This window comes from Stegastes partitus, unplaced genomic scaffold (assembly GCF_000690725.1).
Source record: "Stegastes partitus isolate 25-593 unplaced genomic scaffold, Stegastes_partitus-1.0.2 Scaffold162, whole genome shotgun sequence".
Lineage (NCBI taxonomy): Eukaryota > Metazoa > Chordata > Actinopteri > Pomacentridae > Stegastes > Stegastes partitus.
Genome location: NW_007577893.1, coordinates 568,958 through 591,001, shown reverse-complemented (window position 1 = coordinate 591,001; position 22,044 = coordinate 568,958). Strand labels below are relative to the sequence as shown.

The following is a 22,044-nucleotide window of genomic DNA, read 5'->3' as shown; positions in this document are numbered from 1 at the left end:
AAAGTACTATTGGACATTTTTATGCATGAAATCCCCTCGAATGTGTTTCCTGTTAAAGTGACCAAGGTTGAAAAATTGAAACAAAACCATCCATCCATCCATCCATTGTCATCCGCTTTTCCGGAGTCGGATCGCGGGGGCTACTTAAACTCCCTCGCTTGAGGAAGCAACTCCCCCCCACAACCCGGAGGTGGCAATCCATTGGTTTCCGGCAGACAACCATGGCCTCGGACTTGGAGGTACTGATCCGCATTCCTGCCGCTTCGCACTCGGCTGCAAATCGCTCCAGTGAGTACTGAAGGTCACGGTCGGATGGAGCCAACAGTACCACGTCGTCTGCAAAAAGCAGAGACGAGATCCTGAGGTCCCCAAACCGGACCCCCTCCTCTCCCTGACTGCGCCTTGAGATCCTGTCCATGAAAACCACAAACAGGATCAGGGACAAGGGGCAGCCCTGGCGGAGTCCAACACCCACTGGGAACGTGTCTGACTTATTGTAGAGAATGCGGACACAGCTCGCACTTTGGTTGTACAGGGACCGTATGGCTCATAGCAGCGAGCCTGGTACCCCATACTCCCTCAGTACCCCCCACAGAGTTCCTCGGGGGACACAGTCATAGGCTTTTTCCAGATCCACAAAGCACATGTGGATTGGCAGGTCGAACTCCCATGCTCCCCTCTTCAGCTCCGCAAGGGTCAAGAGCTAGTCCACTGTTCCAAGACCAGGACGGAATCCGCATTGCTCCTCCTGAATCCGAGGTTCGACAATCGGCCGAAGCCTCCTTTCCAGCACCCTAGAGTAAAGTTTCCCGGGGAGGCTGAGAAGTGTGATACCTCGATAATTGGCGCACACTCTCCGGTCCCCCTTTTTTAAAAATGGGAACCACCACCCCGGTCTGCCACTCCACAGGCACTGTACCCGATGCCCACGCAACACTGAAGAGATGTGTCAGCCATAATAGTCCGACAATGTCCAGAACCTTCAGCATCTCAGGGCGAATCTCCTCCACACCTGGCGCTTTGCCACCGGGGAGCTTCTTAACTACCTCGGCGACGTCTACCACGGATATGGACGCAGAAGCCCCTGAGTCTTCAGGCTCTGCCCCTTCAGCAGAGGACGTGTTTACCGGGTTCAGGAGTTCCTCGAAGTGCTCCTTCCACTGCTCAACAAGATCCCCGTCTGGGTCAGCAGTTCTCCTCCCCGACTGTACACAGCCTAGGCAAATCCCTGCCTCCCCTTTCTGATGCGTCGGACGGTTTGCCAGAACTTCCTTGGGGCCAACCGAAAGTCCTTCTCCATAGCCTCCCCGAACTCCTCCCACAACAGAGTTTTAGCTTCCACAACCGCCGCAGCTGCAGCCCCTTTGGCTAGCCGATACCTGCCTGCTGCTTCAGGAGACCCCTGTGCCAACCAGGCCCCAAAGGTCTCCTTCTTCAGCCTGACAGCCTCCCTCACCACCGGTGTCCACCAGTGGGTTTTGGGGTTGCCGCCGCGACAGGCACCAGTGACCTTCTGGCCACAGCTCCTAATGGCTGCTTCTGCAATGGAGGCTTTGAACATGGACCACTCTGACTCCATGTCCCCAACCACCCCCGGGATGCAGGAAAAACTCTTCCGGAGGTGGGAATTGAAACCCCACGGACAGGGGCCTCTGCCAGACGTTCCCAGTTCACCTGCACTACGCGTTTGGGTTTACCAGGTCTGTCCGGCAGCCTTCCCCACCATCGGATCCAACTCACCACCAGGTGGTGATCAGTTGACAGCTCTGCTCCTCTCTTCACCCAAGTGTCCAGAACATACGGCTGCAGGTCTGATGATATGACTACAAAGTCGATTATCGAACTTTGGCCTAAGGTAATCTGGTACCAAGTACACTTATGAGCAACTTTATGTTTGAACATGGTGATTGTTATGGCAAATCCGTGGCTAGCACAGAAATCTAAAAACAAAACACTGCTCGGGTTCAGGGGACACCCTGGACAGGTCGCCAGTCTATCAAAGGGCTACACTTAGTGTGCTTGGTTGCCTGTCTCTAACATTCATACCTACAAGCAATTTAGAATCACCAATTAACCTCAACATGTTTCTGGACTGTTGGAGGAAGTTGGAGAACCCAGAGAGAATCCACGTTGCACAGGGAGAACATGCAAACGCAGAAAGATCCCGGGAGTCCGGGATGCGAACTGGGGATCGTCTAGTTGCGAGATGATGGTGCTAACCACCAAGCCACCTTGCAGTCCCTGATTAAGGTCAAAGAGAACAAATCTGATCAGGCTTTTGATTTTGTTTTGATGACTGAACTTTTTTTTTTTTTGACATGGTCTTGTGGACTATGGAAAGGCAAAGCTCTTCCTCTCTCCTTCTTATCAGTCAATCTATGTTCCATTCTCACCTACAGACATGACATAGAATATAATAAAATAGAATAGAATAGAATAGAATAGAATAGAATAGAATAGAATAGAATGCTTTTATTGTCATCATACACAAAGTACAATGAAATTAAAAGACAACTCCAGTGGTGAAATACAAGTATAAAAGGACAAATAAGTATATATAAATATTTTTACAAAAGGAGCTAGTAGGAAGTATATACAGTTTGGAACGAGCATGGTAATAGCCAAACGGTAAAATAAATATATTGCACTGTAAAAACAGAACTGAAGTCCACAAACAACATTCGCGCATAGATGACATCACCTGTGGACCTGTTGGCTCCGTATGCGAATTGGTGCTGATCAAGGCTGGGTGGCAGTAAGGATTTTATGTACCTCAGCACCAGTCTGTCAAAGCACTTCATGACAGTTGAAGTGAGAGCTACAGATGTGGATAGACAAAAAGAATCAAACAGCCAAAATGGGTTTTTCTCCAGGATTGTATGGCATTTCCATGATGCTTACCCTCTTTATAAGGTGCCTGGAAATGGAGCACAATCATAGAGTATAACTGCTCCTTTTTCACCTTAAAAGGAGCCATCTGAGGAGATGGGGTATGTAGGACTTCCTTGGATGTCCCCCCCTGTTGAGGTAATCCAGATATCCCCAACTGTGTGGAGACCTTGGGCAGACCCAAAACATGCTGGATGGATCATTATTTGTATCCCATCTGGCCTGGGAACACCTTGAGATCCCCCAGCAAGAGCCAGAAGGGGGTAAGCATGTCTCGGCTACGTTGCCACAACAGACCAGATGCAGTTAAGCAGTAAAACATCTGTGGATCGACAGGCAAACGTGTGGTTCACTTGTTTGACATAGCAGTGAAATCATAGACATTACATGCTCATTGCTGTTTAAATAATTGATGTAATACAGACACCAGAGTTATAGGAACACCATAAATAAGTAAGTCTGGGCACAGTAGGAAAATATTGATTAATGGGGGGGGACTCACTCGCTCTCCACCACACCTGTCCTTCATTGCAATCAGCGCTGCTGTTAAGCCGGCTTCCTCCCGTGATGCAGTGCCAGAGGATTCACTCCCCTATGAGCGGTAGATTGGTCACGCTTCGTCTCGAGTTCGTGTGCTTGTAGTTTGTTTGTTTAAGCTGACCTTGTCATTTCGTCATCCCCTTCAGAGCCTCCTCAGTCTGACATCCCCCCAGCCAAGCCGTCACGAGTCAACCACCAGCAGTGGCCCTCCCCCCACTGGATTCACGTGCCACGAGCACCTTCTCCCCAGAGCACAGATTCCCCCCCTCGCACTGGAGCACATCTCGGGAGTCCCCGGAAACCCTCTCACCTCCGCCCACAAAGACCAGCACGCTGGTTCCCAATAAAGTCCCCTTTATTATTGCAACCCGCCTCTTTTGTCGCACTTTGGGTCCATTTCCTGTAAATTAGGAGCTCACTCCTAACACTAGGTTTTAATCACAAACACAAATATGTTAATTAAGTTTAGTATAGGTGCATTCAATTATTTAACAACTCACAAAGTTCACTTATTTCAGTGTAGATAAGGCCATCCTTAAAAATTGAGTGATCGCAAGAAAGAGACTGGTAAGGGAGACCACCAGGACACCTGTGACGCTTCTGAAGGGGCTTCTAGCTTCACTGGCTGATATAGGAGAGATTGTGAATACAGCAACAAGTCCAAGCTTTATGGGAGACTGGCAAAGAGAAAGCCAGTGTTGAAAAAAGGTAAATTTAAAAGAGCTATTCTCTCACAACCCCTGTGACCTGACAGCTCAAAGCTGTAATTAGGGCCAAAGATGCATCTACTAAATACTGGCTTAAAGGGGGTAAAAACTTGTGCAATTACTTTTTACTTTTTAAATTTTTTAATAATTGACATGACTTTGAAGAAAATTTGTTTTCACTTTCACATAAAAACACATGCTTGACACAATTTGTTTTGTCAAAAAAAGCAACTAAATTGACCATGATTCAATGTTAAAGAGCACTTTAAAGGGAAATTGAGTGAATTTTTTTTTTAAAGCCCTGTGGTGGTGTCTGAATCTGCTTTCAGACTCAGTAACTGACTGAACAAAGGACATCTACCAAGTGAATGGTTAGGCATGCATTAGCAACCTCAACCAGGTATTGCAGTCCTGTCGAGCTTTGGATATATATGTCTACAAAAAAAGCATTAATTGTTAAAATTTACAAGGCATTAGTTAATCACGGTATTAGATGGCATCAGAACAGTTTGGGTTTTTTTTGAGAATTCATAGTATACTCGATAATGTGTTATACATGAAATAGTATTAAGGGAAATATTGCAGTAGCTTCCTTTTATCCTGTCTCCAAACAGCTTGTCTCTGTGTCTAAAAACAGTTCCTCTGATTTTTCGAGAAACATCAGCCTGTCAGTGCTGTAGCATCGTCAGTCGCTGACTAAAGATATTTACACAGTCATGTAAATTTAGCCAGTCAGCATCCCTTAATCAAAAATGAAAACTGTGATGATTTTATCACCCCAAGTAGAATCTGCTAGCATTAGTACAGTGACACTGACCACTACTGACATTGATAAATGTGGTGACAAAAAACTCAGGACTTCAGGGTCTTCTCAGTTCAATACAATCTAAGAAGAACTTCAAGGAGGAACTAAAAATAACAGAACTTAGCCAAGATCAGCAGGACATCATATTTAGACAGTAGGATGGCATCAAAGGAAAAACATTAATCAGTCACACAATCAAAATCACATGTGTAATACTGAGTAGGTTCCCTTCATGCCACCAAATCAACTCTGAACCTTCATTGCATGAGCTTTAGAAGACACTGAAGGTGCCCTGTGATATCAAACACAAAGATGTTTGCAGTATATCTTTTGAGCCCTGTACATTGCTGGGTGGGGCCTCTATGCATTGAACTTCTTTTTTCCGCACATCCCACAGATGCTCAATCAGATTCAGAGCTGGGGAATTGAAAGGTCAAGCCAACACACTGAACTCTCTGTTATGTTCCCTAAAACATTTCTTAAGAATTTATGCAGTGTGGTAGGGAGCGTTATCTTGCTGAGAGCACCCACTGCCCTCAAGGAAGATTATTGGTATAGAGGGGTGTACATGGTATGGAACAATGTCGACATAGGTAGTTCATGCCAAAGTGACATCAACATGAATGAAAGGATTGAAATCTGGTTTTCTGGCAGAACATTTACCAGACAATTACACAGCCTGCCTTCTTCCCATAGAGCAGCCAGCTGCCATCTCTTAAATGATACACATGAACCTGGCTAGGCACATGATGTAAAAGTCTAGAATGACCGCCTCCTGGCTGTATGAGTTCTCCAACCACTAAAATTGCAGTTTACATTCATGTCTGTCCAGACATGACCTTTGACCTTTGAAGTGTTTATCAGTTTATTGTGTGGAATATTGGCATAATTAGAACCACAAATTCTTGAGTTTAGGCCAAAAACATCTTTCGTAAGGTCAGGGTAACCTTTGCCCTTTGATCACCAAAAGTAAAATTAGTTCATGTGCCAAATTTGATGGAATTGCCTTCTGGCGTTCAGTAGATATTGAATTCAGGACAATGGGACTTTTGGGCATAAGTACAGACAGATTGAGAAACAGAAAGCATAATGCCTCCGCTGTTGCTGGTGTGGAGGCAAAACAATGTAACTCATCTGACCAAACCAAATCCACTTCCTTCCATTTCTACATGGTGAGGGAGCATGGTGGCAGTGGACAGGGGTCAACATGGGCTCTGTAACCAGTCTGCAGCTGCACAGCCCTATTCACAACAAACTGTGAATCGCTGTCTGTGCTGAGTCAGTACTAGGTGAATAGAGATGGGTCCAGACAACAGAGAGTTGTGGAAAAGGGGAAATGTAAGCCATATCACACATCTGTCATTATGGGCAATGTGAGATCACTTAACAATGAAATGGACAAGCGAACAGCCCAGATGAGGAATCGAGGAGACTTCCATGAGTACACTGTTATGTGTTTCACAGACACATGGCGACAGGAATTACTCTGAATCCCAATTTTCAGATGGTCCAGTAATAAAACTGAGAATAGCAAGGAAATAGGTGGAGGGCATGTCACTTTTATTAACAATGAATAGTGCCACCCTCATCAAGTTATTGTAAAGGAATGTTTGTATAATTTGCGTATTTAACCGTACATACCCAAGTCAATTTCACATGCCAGCTTGATTAACATCCCTCTACTAGCCTGGTAACCGTGTGTCATATTATCCATTCTGTTACACTACACTACAGACTATAACCGTAGTCCTTTGTTGTATAATAGTATTGCATTGTATTTCTTGTAGTCGTGTACACTTTTGTAACGTCCACACATTTGAAAAAACTGTTACACAGCAAATACCCCAAATAGATGAGTAAACTTTTTTCTGATTCTGCTTGTAACTGTTTTCAGTGGTTTTTGCTATAGTATTTCTTCTCTGAGATCAGATTACACGAGCCAGCTTTTACACTTCAGGGGCATCAGTGAGCCCTTGGCACCCATGATCTTGTCACTAGTTCATCAGTTGTCCTTCCTAGGACTAGTTTATGTCAGAATTATCACTGCGTAGAACCAACATCCAACCAGACCTGCCATTTTGGAAATACACTGGCTCAGTTGTCTAGCCACCTCATTTTGGCCGTTGTCAAAGTTGTTTAATGTGCTTGCCTGTTTTTCCATCCTTTTCTGAGGTAAAAAATGTAGATAATACATGTACCAGATTTTGTGATGTAAAATAATCATCCTGATCGGTGACATCTCTGACATAGTGTGTGTGGTGCACAGTAAATATATTCCTGACAACGAAACCTGATAAGAATCACAGGTTCCCATGAGATTCTATAGGAAATGCATACAGGTCGTTTTGACCCACGAATGGAAGCTTGGGGTAGTGATACAAATACTACAATTTCTTAAAAAAGTATGAAAGGTAACTTAAAAAATTTAAGCAAAATGATATCAAAAACATGTTTTTTGAGGAATAGCTGGAATATGAAATGATAACTTTTTTGCTACGAAGATATTGCAAAAAAAAAAAGACCTCACTGGGTCATTTGTGACCCACTTATGCATCTAAGGGTTAAACCAATGGACCCACTCCAGCTCAAACAGCCATTTACAGACTTAACACATTGTTATCACCACTCTTTGCACGGGGCTGGGAAAGGCAGCAACTCAGAAGTTGTCACATTCTTAATATCACAAGCTGTGCAGGAATATTAGCTAGTTTAGAGAACCAAGTTTCAATGTCAGTGTGAGATCTCTATCATCTTAAGACTCTCTCTGTTTAGAGAGAGTCTTAAGATGATAGTTGACCAACATTTGTTGACCAACTAAGCCCATAACACAGCTTACCCCCAAGTTAGCAACCGTAAGCAGTATGTTTCACTGAAGTGTCTAACCACTTTGGTTTTATACCTGACCTAAGGCAGAAAGATGAACTTGGCTGGGCTGAAGCAAAGTTTTCTCACAGTCAGCCACCTAATAATATCTGTGCTCAACATGGGTCTCATTGAGCAATATGCTGGTATAAGGAATCATAGCCATTGTAGCCAGGAGAGATGAAAGAAGACAAAAGGAGGCCTGGAAGAGATGCTTCTTTTCCTGCTTTTAGCCAACTTAGGATGTCTGTAGCATAAGTCCAACTCCCAACCTCTAAGAAAACCCCAAAAATGCTGGTATAGGAACCACAGCCTTCTTCGTGGCAAGAGACGAAGGAAAAACAGAGCAAAGGAAACAGCAATCCAATGAGGCTGCCTGTAGACAGCCCAGACTACTGTATAACAGCTGTAAACCAAGCACAAATAGACACGCTCCTCTTTAAAAATATCAACATGGATTGTCACACACTGCACCCTGACTCAGGTGTCACGACAGATAGGAAAAATGAAAAATACTCTTATTACAATAGAGCACATCTAGCTCTCTGTATTATAGTACTAGTCAACAGTTTGGATTCAGTGTCTCTATGGCACTGCAAACTGGCAATTTTAGAAGTATATCTTTTACCAACAATAGCTGGATGTAGTGAAAAATAAAATTCTGTGTTTATGGTAGCATTCGCCAAGTTACATTTTTTATTTTAGTTCTTGTTGTTTCTACTGTATTTGGGTTGCTTGGCTGATAGCAAACAAAGAGTGAAGACAGTCTCCTACATATTGGTGTGTCGTGTGATGAGAATATCAGGGCAGGACACTTAAGTCTTTTATTACTTCCCATTAGTAGGGTTTCTCTCTGACATTATTAATGAAAGACGTCCTTGACCTTTCCCAGCAATCTACCACTCAAGAATTGATTACCAACCCCTTGGAATGTGACAAAGTACAGTGGCTGAATATGTTGTTTTTAATATTTTATAAGTCCTACAAGCAGAGGACATATGGATACTTGTTTGTTGTGTTACTCCATCCTTGAAGAAAAATTATTGGGTGGGCATCTCACTTTAATTTTCATGTATTTAATTTTTTATTTATTAATTTTGGCGTTTGGTTTATTAAATTGCTTGTTATTAAATTTGTTTAATTAAACCTTGAAAATAATAAAAAATAACACAAATTTCATTGACATTTCTGATCCATTTCAGAATTCATGAACAGATTTATTTGGAAGAGACTGCTACACGTGTTGCATTACAGTTCTTCTGCAATTTTTTTCATATGAAATCACATCTTGACATCACATGAAGGTGTGAGCAAAACAATATAACATAACAGAAAAGTTTTTTTCCTTGTTAACAAGTTCATTATGTGTTTTTTATATGCTGAAAGACAGTGAAATAAGCAGTCACCGTTTCCACCTTAAAACTGCAGTGTGTCAACGATTGTCTTGCACACAGATTAAGACAACCAGAGCTGTATACAAGATAAGTCTAAGGAACCATCCATCCATCCATCCATCCATCCATCCATCCATCCATCCATCCATGCCAGCTGACTCAGGGTGAAGGCAGGAGACACCCTGGACAGGTCGCCAGTCTATCACAGAGCTACACCTAGAGACAGACAACCAAGCACACTCACATTCACACCTACGGACAATTTAGAATCACCAATTAACCTCAACATGTTTTTGGACGGGCTACGAGGTCGCAGCTAGAAGGTTCCCGGTTCGCGTCCCAATGAGGACACCCGGGATCTTTCTGCGTGGAGTTTGCATGTTCTCCCTGTGCAGCGTGGGTTCTCTCTGGGTTCTCCGGCTTCTTCCAACAGTCCAAAAACATGTTGAGGTTAATTGGTGATTCTAAATTGTCCTTAGGTGCTAACCATCGAGCCACCTTGCAGCCCCCTAAGGAACCAATCCTGTAAAATTGCAGAATGGGTCTCTCTGAATCATTATCCTTGGCTCGTAATTCATACTTCAAAATTAACTGTCAAAAGTGAAGAAACATGAAACTGCACAATGTTCCACGGGCAATCCTCCTAACCCTAACTGTTACCTAGGTTACTCATTGCAAAGCATCTCCTTAATGTTAAATCCAGCTGCATGACAGGGAACAACATTAAGAAGCTATCTTTCATTCACACCTTTACAACTGTCTACTACTGCTTTCCTACTTCGAGGACTTGTTATGATCTACCTCAACAAGTACACAAGAACGTACATCTTTAGTATGTACAACAACACTTACAAATATGTATACACACCTGCTTCAGGATCCCAGCAGCCATTTCGTGGCCGCAATCAAAGATGATGTGAAACTCCTTCCCTCTTTTCATCTCCTTTAACAGGGGCTTGGCATCCTTGGTTTCTGCAGGCAGCTGCCGGATCTTTAAACGGATGTTGTACCGGGATGGTGCCTTTATAAGTTCTTGCAATCGAATCAGACCTGTGGGGAAAAAAACACAAAGAAAACAAATAGATTTTCAGGATTTCTTTTGCCTCAAGAGTCACTGTGATTTGAAAAATGTGTCCAATTGCAACTGACATGAGGGCAATCCATTTCCTTAGAGGAGGTTTCAAATATATGTATCTTTCCACAGTAATGACGGTAACAACTATTCTTGTTTAATTTGGCAGTGGTGGTTATAATTAGAATTAGGATAAGAAATAATTAAGCTGCAGAGCTATATTTCTGTCATCAGTTTATTTCTAATGAAATCCATTTCTCTAAAACCTTCTACCTTATCCTCTCCTGCTATTTTCAATACCAAACACAACATTTTCTTTCAGTGTCTTTTTATTTCCTTGTTTCCCTATCGCTCTTGGTCGTTCTGGTCTATTGTCCTTCACAATTCATTCAAACAGTCTTTCAGCTTCCACTGCAGTAAAATCTGTAGACTATGATCCAGCTGTACAAACATACTTACAAACACAATAGAACAACCGCACATATCAATATTGCATATGACATTCATCATTCATTATAGAGGATGCTGATTCTGTGCTCCCTATTGATCAATCTTTCTTTATAGACAGTTTATTGTTGTGTATAGGATATGTGTGAAGTCAACCTTGTTGGAGAAATTGACTGGGATTTCAACTGAAGCATAAATATCTTAATTTTGACAGATAGTCTTCTACTGTATTATTCAATAAGTATTTCTCTTCTCAACTGATCCATCATATTTGTGTTGCAACAGAAGACTGTCAGAAATACCTGCAGTACTAAACATGTATTTTGAATGATATGGATTCTGTGGCCCGTGGACTTTATTTTGCTTTTTGTTCCATTAATTTATGTTATCTAGAAGTAAAATTGAGAATATTTATTCCTGCAGTGTGTATACCTGATCAGTGAATATGACCCTTGTTTTCTTTCAACAATGACTATGATCTTTTCCGAACCAATTTTATTTTTGTTTGTACAAACCTAACCCAATCTCAGCCACAGCAATGGCACACCAGAAATGCTTTTTACATATTGGAAGGCAAATGATGTTGTCCTGCTGATAGCAAACTAGATCAGAAAATGTGAGTTATTCAGGTAAGCAAATAACTCCATTTAATTGAATTTGTTTCCCAGTTGGGCTTGCAGCCCAGTTGGTAGCACTGCTGCCTTGCAGCAAGAAGGTCGCCGGTTCGCGTCCCGGTGGGGTCACCGGGATCTGCGTGGAGTTTGCGTGTTCTCCCCATGCAGCGTGGGTTCTCTCTGGATTCTCTGGCTTCCTCCCACAAGTTCAAAAACATGTTGAGGTTAGTTGGTGATTCTAAATTGTCCATAGGTGTGAATGTGAGTGTGCTTGGTTGTCTGTCTCTAAGTGTAGCCCTGTGATAGACTGTGATAGACCCTAAGTCAGCTGGGATAGACTTCAGCCCACGACCCTAGTGAGGATTAAGCGGTGTATCGATAATAGATGGATGGATGTTTCCCAGTTTACCTTATTTTCGACTCCCTAAACTGTTCGTACAGTCTACCAACAAAATTCAGAAAACATGTAGTTGGCATATGCTTTCAATCAGCAATGCAGTTCAGTCACATTGTGACAGCTAGCAAGTGAGCATAGGTTGCAATGCAGGGGTGGTATGTTAGATTGCAAAAGGATGCAGATACTCTGAAAAACGTTAATGTGGGCAACTAACATCGGTCTGATCCAGGAAAATTGATTTACTTTATTCCCATAAACTACAAAAAACATACAGTAAACACAGCAGCTTATTCTTTTTTTGTTTGTTTGTTTTGTTTTAGCAAAAATAACCATTAAAAGTTGTTAGGTCCTAGTAACTAGGAGAAGAAAATTAAAGATCACAATTCAATCAATCAATTAATCAATGAAAGTTTATTTATATAGCCCTTTCCAACAGCCCAAACAGTGACCAAACTGCTTCACAGTAAAAACAAGAGAATAACTTAAAGACAACACAATAACTTCAAATAGAAACATCAGTAAAACAGACACTAAAATAAATAAAAGTAAACAACAGAAAAGACACTAAAATATATACGTGTGAAAGTGTGTGCATAAAAAGATGAGACTGAGGGATAAAGCTGAGGTTGTTTAACGAGAGGCCGAATCATAGCATGTTTGAAAGCAGCTGGAATAAATCCAGAACTGAGACAAGACTTGGCAAATATCAACAGACTAGGACCAACAATGTTAAAGACCTTTACCAATAGTTTGGTGGGAACAATGTCCAGGAGGCAGTTTGTAAGTTTCATCTGTTGTACCACTTTAGTGAGAGCAGACAAAGAAACTACTTCAAACTCCTCAAGCACAGCAGAATGTGCTGGAGCAATGGGCAAGTCAACATTTAAATTGGTGCTGGCGAGCTGTCTGATAGTGGCAACTTTGTCAGTGAAAAAGTAAAGGAAGCTCTCACAAGTCTTGACTGAAGCACCAGCCAGAACAGAGGTGCATGGGTTAATAACAGAGTTAATTGTGTTGAACAGAATTCTGGGGTGATGACTGTTGGTGGAGATAATATTAGACAAATATTGACATTTTGCCTCTTTCATAGCTCTTTAATTTCTCTCTTCTGTTTTTTTGTGTTTCCTAGGATATGTGTAGTTTGTCCTTCTTCCATATGCCTTCTGCCTGACGGCAGGGTTGCTTTAGGGCACAAGTAGCGCCATTTACCTAGGGATCTGCTCGCAGTTTAGCCAATTTGCAATTAAATGGGGCAGTAGATTCCAGAATTCTGGAGCAAGTGCTGTATAAATCAGGACAGAATGTTGTCTGGGCATAAAGAATGCATCAGATTATTATCATTAAAAATTTGTGTGTTCATAAAAGCAGCAGCAAATTCTCCAGCTGTTGAGGAGGTGAGGACACAGCATCGACAAGACAAGGCAAGTGGCCTACTTGACGCTTGAGGGGCTGCAAATTCAAAAATAATGTGAAAGTTATCTGAAATGACAGCTTTGGAAATTTCACTGATGGAAATTGAGAGTTTGCGGGAGATGACAAGATCCAACGTATGATCAAGATGGTGCGTAGGTCTGTCAACTGATTGGATAAAATCAAACAAACAACTTTTTTTTTTTCAGGGATGACCAGCTTGAGCCATCAGTAGCAATATTCCGGGGATAGCTGCACGTCTGTTGGGATTCGAGTCTCGTGCCTTTATTTTGGCTATTTCCTGTTATTTCCTGTGTGTGTTTTGCTGCGTTGTTGTGTGCTCTGTATTTTCAGGCTGGGCGGGGCCATGGTCGAGGAGGACTCACTCGCTCTCCACCGCACTTGTCCCTCATCATAATCAGTATTGCTCTTAAGCCGGCTTCTCCCTAGGATGCAGCGCCAGATGATTCACTCTCCTATGAGCGGCAGATCGGCCACGATTAGTTCTCAAGTTCTCGTGCTTCTATTTGTTTCGTGCTGACTTTCTTGTTTCATCATCCCCTTCAGAGCCTCCTCAGCCTGACGTCCCCCCAGCTCAGCCGTCACCAGTCAACCAGCAGCAGCAGCAGCCCTTCGGTTCTCCCCGACTGTATTCACGTGCCACGAGCAACTTCTCCCTGATGCACGGATTCCCCCCTCGAACTGGAGCATACCTCTGGAGTCCCCAGAAACCCTCTCACCTCCCCCCACGAAGACCAGCATGTACCTACACTCCCCCTTCCTTTTTCCTTGGTGTCCTCATTCCTGCCCCGAATAAAACCCTCTTAATAATTGACATTGTCTCCCTCGTCACATTCTGGGTCCACTTCCTACACACTAGCAGCAAAGTCCTAACAACGTCGAAACTTCCAAATTTCCAGGGGTTCCGAACAGATGAACGACGATGAGGATTATAGATGTAGGATGAAGCTAGGTAAGCCCTCAGTATAGCCTGAGTATAAGTTGGACTCCACTTCTCTTGCTGCGTCGCCTGTGGCGGCAGCTGTTGCTGGGCAAGACACCAGGTGAACACCGCAGGTATGCAGGTATAGAGCCCAGGAAAGGTGGCAGTGTCTTTGCTTGTTCCTCAAAGCCACCGATCTGTAGCTTCACCAGAAAATCATGTATCTTTAAAAGAGTCAGGCGATCATACACTGGGAGCGATGACACATTTGAAGCATTTAAAAATACAATCAGGATGACATAAAGCAGTAGAGTGATGGCCAGCCGCACATGGCACCATCTTTTTTTCCTGCCTCAATTGTGCTTTCAAATCAAACTTGTCTCCTCTTTTGATGTAGAATCTCTAGAATCTCGATCCTATTCTGTGATTCATTACAAAGTGAAGCAGTTCTGTTTACCTGAGAACTTTAACTGGCGAATGCAAAATATCAATTACATTTACATAAATGTTTCTTATTGTAAGCCTTCCATATCTAGATTCAGCCTAGTCCAAAAATAAGACAGGCTGTTAAACTGGATTAACACAAATTTCCTTTTGCAGTCATTGTGTGAAGTAATCCTTCACTAAAAATAGTTTTAAATTGACTGAGTTGAATTCTTGAAGGAAGATTAGAGCTACTCCAGAACGACATTGAGCGTTAAATTAAACCACTCAGGAGGCAGGATGATTACCTTTAGATGGATGCTGTATGTCAAAGAAGACACATGGATTATAGAGGTTGTTGTCAAATGTTCAGTCTTGGAATATCAATTTTTTGTGAAGGGAAGATGGAGCATGAGATGGAAAGGTGGCTCGGTGCGGTGTCAGCAGTAATGCAAGCGCTGTACCAGACCATCGTGGTGAAGAAGGAGCTGAGGCACAAGGTAAAGCTCTCGATTTACCAGTCCATCTACATCCCAACCCTCACCTATGGTCATGAGCCCTGGGTAGTGACCCAAAGAATGAGATTGCGGATACAAGCGGCCAAAATGAGCTTCCTTTGCAGGGTGGCTGGGCTCAGCCTTAGAGATGGGGTGACAATCTCCAACATCTGGAGGGAGCTCGGAGTACAGTCACTGCTCTTTCATGTCAAAAGGAGCCAGTTGGGGTGGTTTGGACATCTGATTCGGATGCATCCGGGGAGGCTTCCTTTGAAGGTTTTCCAAGCATATCCGCCTCGGTGGAGACCCCAGTACCTGCTGTGGAAATTATATTTCTTGGTTGGCCTGGGAACGTCTCGGGATTCCCCAGGAAGAACTGAAAAGCGTTGCCAGGGGTTGGGACATCTGGAATGACATGCTCCGCCTGCTGACGCCGCAACCTGACCCCGGATAAGCATAAGAAAATGGATGGATGGAAGGATTTTTTGTGCTTTCAGAAAATACTTTGTTCAAACCAAGATGATGCTCTAAAACGGCATATCTAAAACAGCACTGATGCACAGATCCTCCAACAGAAGAGAGTTGCAATTCAGATGTGCCACCCTACACAACAGTACCCAGAGAAAGACTTGCTTACAGAAATGCTTTTGCTCTGAGGCAATGCAAGCAGTTACTGTTGACATTACTTAACATGTCGTCCTTCTGCTTGGATCAGACACATTTTAGCATCCACTGAGTAGCTAAAATATATTTTAAAAGAAAGTGTATATTTTGCTTGGTATGTAAAAGAAACAGTCATAACATCAGCATGAGTTAGTAAAGCTATATTTAATTCAAGATTGCGTAGATGTGACAGTTAAGATTGCATCTCTTTCTCCGTCTTCATTTCCAGTTCTATTTACAGTATCTTCATTGTCATTTCATGTTCCTCCTTAAGATAGGGAGTCTTTCGGGGCAGTGAGTCTTTTGTTCTGGTGATCAGTACTAGCAGAGAATGCCACACCATGTGTCAATAGATAAACCACTCCGCAGCTCTTCAGTTAGATGCATATGACATTTTTCTTAAAACAACAACAGTTCATATACACATAGTCAACTCAATGCAGATTAAAAGAGAAGATGTTTTACCGAGTGTCAGGGGATATTCAGAGACCCAATCACAGACAAAGAGGACAAAGCACAAAAAGTAGTTAATTATTTATTCAGGTATGAAGACAAAGCAAGGGAATTAAACAGGAAGTCTAATTATTGGTGCAATAGCAATGACTACTGGAGATGGCAGAGAACTGCGGTACAACAGACAAACTGACGCTGACAAACTACACAAGCCCAGAAGGGACAATAAACAGGCAATGCAAACAATGGGAAACTATACAGATTTAACAAGAGGAATCTAAACAATTGTTTAGGTACAACCAATCAGGCTCAACCAACCAACTAACAGATAAATGAGCAAACCATAAACAATGACTAAAGCACCATGTGTAAACTGACAACTTAGCTGAGAGTTACACACGGGAGAGTAGTGACGGAAATGTAGGTAGAGGAGGTGAATTGTGTAACTGGAGGAATCAGAGGGCTCTTGTGAATAGGTTTGACCTGAGAGACGTGGAAAGTCGGATGGATGAGCATAGACGCAGGCAACTTGAGGTATACAGCAGTGGGATTGCTGATGCTTTCAATTTCAAAGCATTACCCCTAAGGTACAGTTCACCTTAGGGGGGGATCCTTAGCCCGGAGCCAAACCTTCTTACCAGGGGAGTAGACTGGTGTGGGAGAACAGCAACAGTTGGCCTGGTTTTGCATCTTCTGAGAGGAATGCTTCCACATCCTCTCACACCTCTGAAGGAAGGCTTGGATGGATGGGATGGAAACCTCTTGCTCTTGGGGTGGGAATAGAGAAGACTGGTATCCCATGGAGCACTGAAATGGAGACAACCCAGAAGAGGAGTTAACCAATGAATTGTGAGCGTACTCCACCCATGGTAACTGAGAGCTCCATAAAAAGGGGTTCTCAGAGCGACACAACATAGAAAAGTCTTCAGTTCTTGACTATGTCTGGCCAGTGGACTGTGGTTGAAACCCAGATGACAGGCTGACCATGGTCCCAAGAGCTGTGCAGAGGGTCTCTCAGACTGAAGATGTACATTGTGAATCACAAGCAGAGACAGTATCAGAGGGCATGCTATGGAGTCTGAAGACTTGTGAAATCATAATAACCAAAGTCTCCTGACCAGAGGGCAGCATAGGGAATGGGCCGCTTTGGAAAAACAGTCAACTATGTTTATGATAACTGTGATATTGTTGTAGGGGGGCAGGAAGGTGACAAAATCCAGGGCTATATGGAACCACATTCGTCTGAGAATCGGTAGAGGTCGGAGAAGACTGAAGATTGGCTAATTAGGTGTTTTGCTGTGGGCACAGATGGAGCGAGCAACAATGAGCTCTCGGGTGACCTTCTCTGGTGGGCCACCAAAGCCACTGTCGGAGTATCTTCAATGTGAGAGAAACTTCAGGATGGCAGGTCAGGCAGGAGGAGTGAGCCCACTGGAGAACCTGGGATTTGATGGCATTGGGAACAATTAGGCATTTGGGGGACCATTTTCAGGGTTGAGTTGATGGGCCTGTTCATGAGGGACTTGAGATTTGATTTCCCAGGGGAGGAAGGCAATGAAGCAAGTTTGTGAGAGGATGGATCCTGGTTCCAAGAAGACTCTTTTGCAGAGAATTGTTGAGATAAGGCATCAGGTTTCACATTACGAGATCCAGGATGATAGGTGAGTGAGAAGTTGAATCTTCCAGGAAACTGGACACCCCGGTAACTCAACAGGTTGAGCGGGCAACCCATAAACTGGGGCTAAAGTTCCCGATGCAGTGGCCAAGGGTTCGAATCCGGCCCATGGCCATTTACTGCAGGTCGTTCCCCCACTCTTTTCCCTACTTTTCTGTCTTCCGCTCCACTTACCTGTCTCATAATGCCAAAAGCCCCCCCAAGCCAAAAAAACAAAACAAAAAAAGCCCAGCGGTGCAGCATGCCTTCCTCCCACACAGTCCAAAAACATGTTGAGGTTAACTGGTGATTCTAAATTGTCCGTAGGTGTGAATGGTTGTCTGTCTCTACATGTAGCCCTGTGATAGAATGGTGACCTGTCCAGGGTGTCCTCTGCCATCGCCCTAAGTTGGCTGGGATAGGCTCCAGCCCCCCCACGACCCTAATGAGGATTAAGCGGTGTATAGATAATGGATGGATGGATGTACTCCAGGTTATTATGGTCTATCCCAACCATGGTTAAGAAATTGTTGTTGGGGTCCTTTGAGCTGGTGTAGCTTCATGGCTAGGAGCTCACAGTTGCCGATGTCATCATTTCGTTCTGCTGGTGAAAGTCTCTGGAACAAGAATGCACAAGGGTGGAGTTGACTGTCTACAGAGAGCAGACAGTCTGTAGGTCCTCTGTCTGCGATGTTCCCACAGACGATTATCTAGCCGGAGGGTCAGGAATATTAGTTGATCCATGTTGGAGACGTTTTCTCGGGCTGCTAGTTCATCCTTGATAATTTCATTGAGATCCTTACAGAAGATGCCTTGGAAGACCTTTTCATTTCATCCACTCTCTGCAGCAAGGGTGCGAAACTCTTGCAAATTCCGCCACACTCCTGCTCCCCTGGCAAATAGTGAAAAGGCAGTTACTAGCGTCCCTGCCTTTAACAGTGTGATCAAACACCTTCCGAATCTCAGTGATGAAAGCTTCAAAGGTACTGCAGACCTCTGACCAACACTCTCTGACTGCAGCTCCCCACTTCCTAGTTGTGCCTTTTAAGAAACTAGGGTTGTATGATTTACAGGCTCAGTCAGAAGAGTAAGAGAGAGGCTGCATTTCCAAAACTAAGCAGACCTGTGTCAAAAAGGCCTGGTATGAACCTAAGTCTCCATCATATATTTCAGGAACAGAAACAAATGGTTCTTGAAGCAGGAAAGGACAAAACAGACCCAGAAGTAGCAGAAGATGAACTGGACTGAGGAGGTGGAACCAATTGTACAGGGACAGACAACACGTTCTTGCTCCTTATTCGTCATATATGGACGCTTGGCCAGGCTCCCTCTGCCTCACATATTCACGCATCGGGCACCCCCCCGCCCCCCATCATTAACTAACTTCCAGGGTGCTCTCATTGGATGTTATAGATCTTCCTAAACGTTGGTAATTGATGACATGAGAAAGTGGAGGAGGAGCCTGTTCTGGTGTTTTGGAATGGCATACAAAATGTACTACGATCCTTTCACAGCTGATGTATTTGTACATTTTTAACCTTTTCGTTCATTGGACTTCAGCTCTCAAATATTTTGTCCTGCTTCTCTGAATACAGGCAGTGACTTTACCATCCAGTTTGGATCGCCAAGATTTCTTTTCATGCATTCATATAAAAAAGACTTTTCATAAAGGCACACAAACACATATTCATTTATTAACATAAAGGTATCTAGTCTACTGGATGCTTCATTTTGTTTTTGTTTTTTTATTTCAAATAAGTGTCACTGACTTCATCATACGCAACTGCACCCACCCGATTCGGTCGGTATCACTCGATTGAATGGACATTATCAGTTATGAGCCCATTTATTTGGCACAGTAGAACCCTACTCTGTCTACTAGCAGGTCCAATAGGTCGTTACAATCTCTTCACATCACTGATCAGCAGCAATGACATCGGAAGACTCCCGATGCAGTCCAACAGGAATCCACAGAGTTTTTTCTTTCTGTTCTTTTTTTTCTTCTTCCTGCTCTCTGACACGTCCTGCAGAAGCTGTAATTTATGAAATGCTGTGACTAGAATATCTTAATCAAACCCACGTATTTACTTTTTCTCACCACAGATGATTTTGTTAGTAAGTAATTGACAGTTCGGCTGTACAATATGGGCTAGGGAAATTATCAGAGCAGGTGATTCAAAATACAATGATGTACACGCAATGCGATACACACAGAGCTGAGTGCACACAATGGCACAGCTATCGGTAGAATATAACACACGGTAAAGAAAATAACGTTGCTACAAGCAACAGGAACTGACACTACTCCAACAAGTAAAACACAATGAGTAAAGCAACAGAGCCCAAGACAACCAACGAACAGACCAACGAGCAAACCATAAACAATGACTAAGGCACCCTATGTAAACTGACTACTTAGCTGACAGTTAGACACAGGAGAGTGGGCAGGGGAATGTGGGCAGAAGAGGTGAATGGTGTGGCTGGAGGAATCCTGGAGCATGTGTCTTTGGATGGCAGAGTGAATGGTGAATGGGTAATGATGAGCCAGGATCCAAGTAGGTGAGGAACGGTGTCAGCATGAGGCAGGAATCCAACTCGGCGGAACAAAAACAGTTTTGCAAAAGCAGAGCAACAAAGTAGAATCAGAACAAAAGCTGGCCTGAGTTGACCAACTGTGTATAGCACAACAGTTTGCCATCAAGTGATGAATCAAGCAGGTATAGATTGCAGACAGGTGTGCCACTCCTTGCAGCAGGTGTCCTCATTCAGCTAATTATCCAACAAGTAGTTCTCACACACATACACATCTCACTTACGCCCACCAGAGGGAATGGGGGAAAAGCAGGGAGAACTGGCAGCTAAGCAAAGGTGAAGGAGGAGGGCACTTCTCGTGAGGGACTACGATTGACTACAGCTGATGACTCCTCTGAGGCAATTTAATTAGGGCCCAAGAATCACCACAAAGCAGGTCCACAAAAGTGTCCACGGCCAAGTGTGTTTTACATTGCTGAGAGGCTGCCATGCAAGAAGGAAGGCCTTTCTCCAGAAATAGCACCTTAAAACTTGATTGAAGTTTGCTGCTGATCACATGGACAAAAAAAATTACGTGGCAAAAAATGAGCTATTTGGCCACAATGACCAGAAATGTGCTTGGAGCAGAGAAGGTGAGTGGGTCCTTAATCTATAGAACACTAAATCTTCTGTTAAACATGATGATGGTAGTATGAGGCTGTTGGACTGTTTTGGTGCCAGTGGAATTATTATTTTACACAAAGTGAATTGAATAATGAAAAAAAGAGGATTAAGAACATCAAGAACTGTGATAAAGAAACAAGTCTGTGCCAGAAAGCCAACAAATTTAGTTGAACGCAATCAATTAAGTCAAGAGGAGAGGTCAAAGACACAACCAGAAGATTGCCAGAAGCTTGTAGAGAGCTACCAAAAAAGTGTACAACTGAGATGAAAAAAATCCAAATGATGTTTGACTACATTTCTGTACATATATTTTTGATCTAGCAGGTATTGTCATATTTTCAGAAGACCTTTAATAAATATATTAAGGAACTAAAATGCATGACTGTTTTTTGTGACAAAGACATATGAGTTTCAGTGATTCCATTATAGAAAATTCAGATTTATATCGTTGGAAACACAAGACTGCCATAATACATATGATCTTTACAAGAATATGAGGCTGTTGTTGATGATTGTAGATGTGTGTTTATCTGCATAAAATTCATTACAAACAGAATTCCAGGCTTTCGTTGTCTTTAATTCCTCTGCTGAAGTGCTGTTAATCTTAAACCATGGGATGCCTTGAAACTATTTGCCTTAAAAGAGCTTACTTACTCTTAAAAACGTTTTTAGTTGGCAGTTTCTTTTTGGCTGCCACTGTTTTCCTTGAATTCTCTGGTTCCTTACAGTTTTTGGTCTTGGCTGGATCCATGTTTTATAGGTGCTTAAAAAATGTCATTTTATTACTATTTTTTTCCCTTTTATTCAAGATTCCAAAGTTCTGGAGTGTATTTTCGGTACATCACAAATCATAGACTGACTGGCTGATTCTGGATCTTCTGATCCTGGTTACATGAACCTGGTTATTCTGACTCACACTGGGAATTAGACATGACTGCGCATGTCTGTGGTCACTGACAATGGTGTAAAGTGTATATTCATATTGGAAACCATGGTCAGGGACTTTTTAATTGAAGGACTGAAGAAAGACACAGTGCAAATTTCACCCCAGTGGAATAACAGCCTTTGCAAGAGGGCTA

General features: G+C 43.0%; 1 protein-coding gene across 1 annotated transcript in view; it reads right to left on the bottom strand.

Moving 5' to 3' along the window:
* LOC103355655 (glutamate receptor ionotropic, kainate 2) overlaps nt 1-22,044 on the bottom strand; it is a gene marked incomplete at its 3' end in the record, with an annotated part of 249,412 nt that overhangs the window by 116,967 nt on the left and 110,401 nt on the right. Inside the window, exon 4 of the mRNA XM_008279524.1 lies at nt 10,066-10,247. Coding sequence (XP_008277746.1) covers nt 10,066-10,247 — 182 coding nt within the window. The remainder of the gene's footprint in view (nt 1-10,065; nt 10,248-22,044) is intronic.